The sequence below is a fragment of the Cynoglossus semilaevis genome, chromosome 10 (genome assembly GCF_000523025.1).
Source record: "Cynoglossus semilaevis isolate Cse_v1.0 chromosome 10, Cse_v1.0, whole genome shotgun sequence".
NCBI lineage: Eukaryota > Metazoa > Chordata > Actinopteri > Pleuronectiformes > Cynoglossidae > Cynoglossus > Cynoglossus semilaevis.
The window spans coordinates 12,563,847-12,570,595 of NC_024316.1; the positions used below are offsets into that span (position 1 = coordinate 12,563,847).

The window sequence follows — 6,749 nt, forward strand, 5'->3', positions numbered from 1 at the left end:
AGTAATTTTTCTTCAACCTGGGCCAATAACAACAGGTGTAGAACCATGAACCGTCTGAGGTTTTTGGTTCTGATTTCTTCATAACAACAGGTGTAGAACCATGAACCGAGGTTTTTGGTTCTGATTTCTTAACATCATGAGGTCACATCATGTCAAACACATGCCCTCAACATGTTCTAACCAAACCCACTTTGCATTTAATTTAAATGAGCTATTTTTAACCAATAATAGACAGAATTAGAAACCACTGGATTGCTAGTTCTCTGTTCTGACTCGTCTGATCTAAAAGAATCAATTGAAGCTTTTTAACAATGTGGTTGAATGTTGGGTTTTCTGAGCGGATCATAGTTGACTAAAAGATTTAAAGACAAGGAAGCCAGTGTAGTAAAAGTCTTTTATCAGACTGTAAAATTGTGGTGGTAAGATTTTTTTGTTTTCTTTTAATGTTTCCCCATTTTCCTCCTTCATCAGATGAACCACAGCCTCCCACACAGTTAAATGGACTCCTGCTCACCACAGGGCCCCTTCCCACACTTACTACTCCACCTACTCCACCCATGGACTCCCCCGTACCATCAGTTTGCTCCATCCTGACCAACCCGACTCCACCCTTGGTCCACCCTACTTCCACCTCCCCGGGCTGTGGCAGTGGTAGCGCTAGCATCAACACAGAACAGACCGGATCTGGACCGGGAGCCACCGGCACCTCGGCCTCCAGCAGCCCTACCAACCCAGAGACAGAGGAAGACAAGGCCAAAAAGCTGCTGTACTGCTCACTCTGCAAGGTGGCAGTCAATTCCCTGTCCCAGCTGGAGGCCCACAACAAAGGTGAGTGAGGTCTAAAGTAGCCAATCACGCTAGCAGGACTGTCTTTCTCCCTGGTACCTCGACTGGGTTACATAACCCATTCAGTTGTGATTGGAAACACTCCTAAAACACTGCTGTTATTATTACTGGAAACAATTTCCGACCTGTGTGTCAGGGAGGTGCGCTGCCAGGAAAGTCCCAAGAATCTCTCAATATGATTTCGTCATTTGGTGAAATTGAATTAAAGATCATTTTTCAAAGGTTTGAGAGCAGTAAAATGTGCGTATGATGTCAACAAACAGGACATTAATCGTGTCTAACAAGAACATCTGGGATTTTAAAAACGTTATGGTTTGGTTAAAGTGAGTCACATTAACATATGAAATATTACTTGATCATTCATTCATTAACATTATGGGTTATTTACATTGCACTTCTATTATTGGACATTTAGGTTTTTAGATTTTTAGACACGCTACAAGCTAGAAGTTTTTCCATTAGTTTAAATGTTACTCTAACATTAACGTGGGCTGTATTTTAGGATATTTAAAGACATTTTGGGCAAAGAAACTGCTACTTACAAACGCATGCAAAGGCCCGTCTGTCTGGGTCCATGAAAATCGATCAAGAGAATGTCCTGACTAAGTGTTTCAAGTTCACTGCAGCCCAGCAGCTGGTGTTGAGAAACACTGATCAGCAGATAACTGATCTGTTTGACAATGACAGTGTAACAGAGCCCTAATCTCCTGCTTTCAGGAGCTCTGTCAAGGTGCCTCACCTGCTCTCACACTGCAGTACAAATACAAACCAACGTATGAAACACACTACTGCTGAAAAGAAAACGTTCCGTCTCTGTGATTTATCTGCTTATTGACATCATAAGAGCTCATTTTGTTGTGGTGTGAGGACTCTGCAGGAAAACAACAGAAAAAATGAACCACAATGTGGTTGAATTCACCACAAAAATCAGCTTCAGGGAACGTTTTCTCAGGCCTTGAAACTCTCAGAGTTCACTTTGACTGCTTTAATTCTTCACTAACCAGCAGTTTACCACAGTGTGTGACCTTTTTCCCACTGCAAGGGCAGGTTCTATTTGCTTCTCCCTCTAGTGTTAAAGTCTACTCTGCCTGGGACAATGGACAACAAAGAACAGGTTCCACGTCAGTGAAACTCTATCCCATTTGCCTTGAAGAATTAAGACGGCAGCTAATAGATACATCCTGCTGTTGGACGAAGTATTAATCAATAAAAGCGGTCAGACTAATTCGCAGATGCCTTTTAGTTTTCACCCTTTTTCTCGCTCTGATTAATTCTTTAACATTTTACGACAACAACCACACAACAATAAATTTGTTCTACATCTGCCCTCCAGCACATTTACTGTGTACGTACACATGCAGTACAACCAGAGATCACAGCTTCTAAACATGATCGCAGCCGTGTGGCAGCTAATTGGCTCCAAAGTTCCAGGCCTGGATTAGTAAGGATTGAAACTCCATGTCTGAAACGTTCTGGAAGCAATCAGTCAAAATTCAATACGGTGAATATTAGCAGGGCTTCAAAACTGAGAGCACATGCCGTGCAGACAGACAGGCCGTGAGCCGTGTGCGTGGCACAGAATGAACAGCAGAAAGGACTAAAACAGAAGGATGACGTAACCTTTGAAATGTTTCTAAATATTTATGCAACACTTCCATGTCTACCTGGGTTGTGTTCGCAGTTTTGCAAATGTCCCTCATTTATTTTATGTGTTACTCATTGGCTTTGCTTTTTTTTTCCCCTACACCTTAAAAATCCTTACAATGACAAAGAAGTCCACCGAGGAAAGCTTTGTCAGACAAAAATAGAACAGAAACCCTGTAGTTCCTGCCTCTTCCTTCCCAGCAGGACCCACAGTCGTTGTGTTCCTCCCAAATCACCAGACCCCGGCGACTCCGCTCTCCTCTGTAACCTTAACTCTCTTCAAAGGGGATTCTAAAAATGTGACTCAAATTCAAAGTCAGACGGGGGAGATACTGTACTTCCAAAGCACAGAGGCAGAGCCGTTCTTTCAGCCAGGAACAAAACGTGTGATTATTTAATGAGAGTCTTTCTCTGGCAGACTGTGATGTGTGGCTTTACAGACCACATGAAGAAAAGAAAACACTGGCATTTTTTCCTCTTTCTCTGACCTTTTTTTTGAAAGATATAACCAATTAAACTAACGAAGGACCTGAAGAACGTACTGTATATAAATGACTCATCCACACAAACTCAGAATCTCAGAATTCCATTTCACATTCCTCTGCTTCACGTGGACACCATTTGCTGCCAACATCTGACAGGACAGATGTGTGTCGAAATGTCTCTCTATTTATGATTTATTTTTTCCAGAAGTGTAATTGGATTAAGACGATGGCAAACGCAGACAAGAGTAGTCAGACCATAAAAAAAAACAGCATCATGCACCATCAGTAGCCCATCACCTTCTTCACATGCCCTCAATGAGCACATCTAAAAATAATATTAAATTTTTTTTTTCATTTTGTTTTGCTAGAGTTTCTATTGGATAATCACAAAGGTCAGATTGTATTTGGTTGTGAAAGAATGCCTTTACAACAACAAAGTGTTGATTTTATGGATGCTTTTATTTGTGCACAAGGTTAAAGATGAAGTAATAAATATTAAGTGGGGGAAAAGGCAAATTTCACAACGATTAAACCCCACTGTGGTTTTTACTGTAAGGTCTGAGCCCAGTACACATCTGCTTTTCATAATGACCTCCCCTTAACTCTCCACTCATTGACATTTACGGTCAGAACTATTTCTTTTCAGAAGTGACAAAGCTGTGGTCCAGCTCTTGTATTGATAAGGTCACATGTGGTGAATGAATTTCACCACTGAGGATAAACTGTGACATTTCTTCAACCTCCACACTGAATGATAACATCATCAATCCTTCATTATTACTATATTAACACCAGAGAGGGCTCCAGGTTCATCCAACAGATCCGGATTTTGAACGGCTGTTCTACTGCTGCCCTCTTGTGGTACCAAAGTGACACTGCAGTTTATTATTTTCTATTAGTGCACCAAGCACTTTCCAGACTGAGATAATTGTAAATGATACTACATTACATTTCATCCTGATGAATAACTTTGCTGTCTATTTGTCCATATCTGTCAGGTACCAAACACAAAACTATTCTAGAGGCTCGCAGTGGGCTGGGCCCCATTAAAGCATATCCTCGCTTAGGCCCTAAACCAAGTGGAGAGCAGGGAGGTGGCCCAGTGGACCCCAACACTCAGGAAAGAACCTTCCACTGTGAGATCTGCAACGTACGGGTCAACTCTGAACTTCAACTAAAGCAGGTGAGATTAAAAGTTTCCAATTTGCAAGAATTGCAAGAATGCAAAAGGACGACAGTGATGCCTTTACCATCCAAGGAAAACACACAGCCATTAAAACATTTTCATTTCTTATTTAAAGGAGCAGTAAATGATAACATGAATCAAATAGTTGTAAATACACTATATTTTAAATAATTATTCACAAGCCTTAGAGCTTATTGTGTGATTTTTAAAATTATATTTTCCTGTTTTAAGCCAAAACGAAAGTTCATGACAAATACAGGTGGTTTCAACCGAGACATGGAAGAAGAAATGTGGCTCAGTTGTGTCAGGAAAAGTAATGCCGTGTGTTTGGCAGCAGACATTAGAGAAGAAAAGACAAGAATAACTCCTGTAACTAGATCATTTTTATTCACTCCAATTAGGGTCCTTTTTCAGGAGCACTTTTAGGTCTGATTCTGTGTTTCAGTGACCATCTTTATCTAGACCTGACACTCAATCTCACTTCTATCTATGTTGTATCTTTAGCACATATCAAGTCGAAGGCACCGGGACGGCATGGCAGGCAAACCTAACCCACTCCTCAGTCGACACAAGAAGCACAGGGGAGCGGATTTGACGGTAACCTCTCAACCTCATTTCTTCTTTTCTCTTATGAACTAGTAAACACAAAATGAGATTGATTGATAAAACAAATAAATCCTGACAAGGCTGACTGGTCTTGTTGGGCTTCTTGTGTTCTGAGCATGCAGATCTGATCCGTTCTAATGCCAATTGTTCTGTTTTTGGCTCCCCATTATGGCAGATCAAAAGAAGCTATAAAAAAGATCTATATCTGTTCCTCTGTCTTTAAGACAATCTGGATCTAATATATTTTTATGGTTTTCTTCTTTCCCTCTTGTCTGTGCCTCACCCTCTCCTGTTTCTAGTCATCTCTGACCTTCTCCAAGGATCTCACCAAAGCTTTGGGGGCTGGGCTCTTGCCCAGCCCCTTGGCTGTTGCTGCAGCGATGGCAGCCGCAGCTTCCTCGAACCAGTTAGCTCTACGTGCAGCAGCAGCTCCTGGGCATCACCCACACCACCACCTCTTGCAAGGTCCTCCACTAAGCCACGCCATCCTACGACCCGCCCCAGGCCCCATTCGCACCACCCATGGGCCAATCCTGTTCTCTCCCTACTGACACATCACCTACTGACTTCGAGCCAGTTAGGAACAGCCACTCCAAAAGCACACTGTGAAGATACAAACATAATAAATCAATGGGAAAACGATAGGGAGAAATAAATCCAATCATTAACAAAAAATATCAAACTGAGAGGAGAGGAATTTAAAAGGAGAAGCAGGAAGGAGAAGTATATGTTTGTCTTTTACCCTTTACTTCAGTCTCTCCCTTCTTTTTGGCAACTTTTGATTGATCTACGACTGGAATGAGCAGAGGAACGACATTTATTATGCATTTACCTTCCCCATACACCCTCTCACTTTCCTTGGTCTCCCCGTCCTGCTCTGTGGCCCTGGCTGTCTGGATAGCTACAGAAGACACACGTACAGACCTTCCTACAACGAGTTAACCACATGTAGAGTTACGTCATTATTCTGGGCCAGGTGTGATTTTTGTCATAACGGCTCAGTGTGTTCTCCACATCCTATGCACCTCAAAAATAAATAATAAATTAAGACAATGATGTTGTGTCAGTAGGGAAGCTGCTTCCATCTGTCTTTGCTGTACGCATCACATGTAGCTGTGCGGCCTCTTATGTCCCCTTCTGCAGCAGAGGACGGCAACTTTTCACTTCGTGACACTAGGTCCTCCTTAGACACAGCATGACGTGGGCTAACCAGCAGGCTGTAGCCACGTGTGAAACGTGTTTGGTTGGGAGGGGGAGGGCAGAAAAGTGTTTGTGCGGTGAAGGACGGGCTGACATGGGTCAGTGGATGGTCAGACCTCCGGCAGCATGCAAACACACAGGCCTGAATGAATTTGTTTTAAAATAGAGCGTGCTACCAAATGTAACTCCAGGACACAATTGTCAAACTTCATATACGTCACAAAAAGGAGAGATGACAGGAGGAACAGCAGCAGTCACACACTGGTACACACCGTACTGCTGTGTTTCTGAACACCCACTAGGTTTACATGCACAGCTGGACTTAGCTACAGAAAAAAAACATAAATGTCCTTGTACCAAACAAAAGCTGGAGGGAGAAATTGATAAACATTTAAAGATTTACATCCGACTCTCATTAGCAGGTTGCAACACACCTCTTCTGTTAGTTTCAGGCTCTTTGAGTTGACAAGCTAGAAACAACGATTGATTATTCAGGAATTTAACTTCCAGTTGTATTCACTGGAGTTTCATTTGTTTTACACGTAAATACAGACTGGCCTTCGTGTCTATGTTATCTGACACCAGAATAGAACACACCACCTGATGCTACTTACTGTCAAGAGCAAACAAGGCTGTTCACTACCATTCTCTCCCAAGTGATATACAAAAAAGAAAGCATACGTGTCATACATAAAAATATTGACACCCTTATCATCACCCTGGTCTTCCTGTCACAGTTTTATTTACATAATGAGGTTTGAGTAACCAGTGTACTGGGGTGT

General features: G+C 42.1%; 1 protein-coding gene across 2 annotated transcripts in view; it reads left to right on the forward strand.

The window, feature by feature from the left end:
- Positions 1–6,120, forward strand: part of znf385a (zinc finger protein 385A) — a 64,455-nt gene extending 58,335 nt beyond the window's left edge. For both annotated transcript variants that reach the window (XM_008318857.3, XM_008318858.3), the window contains 4 exons: positions 472–828; positions 3,974–4,158; positions 4,666–4,758; positions 5,067–6,120. In XM_008318857.3, the coding sequence (XP_008317079.1) occupies positions 472–828; positions 3,974–4,158; positions 4,666–4,758; positions 5,067–5,318 (887 nt within the window). In that variant the 3' untranslated portion in view covers positions 5,319–6,120. The remainder of the gene's footprint in view (positions 1–471; positions 829–3,973; positions 4,159–4,665; positions 4,759–5,066) is intronic.
- Positions 6,121–6,749: the final 629 nt, after the last annotated feature.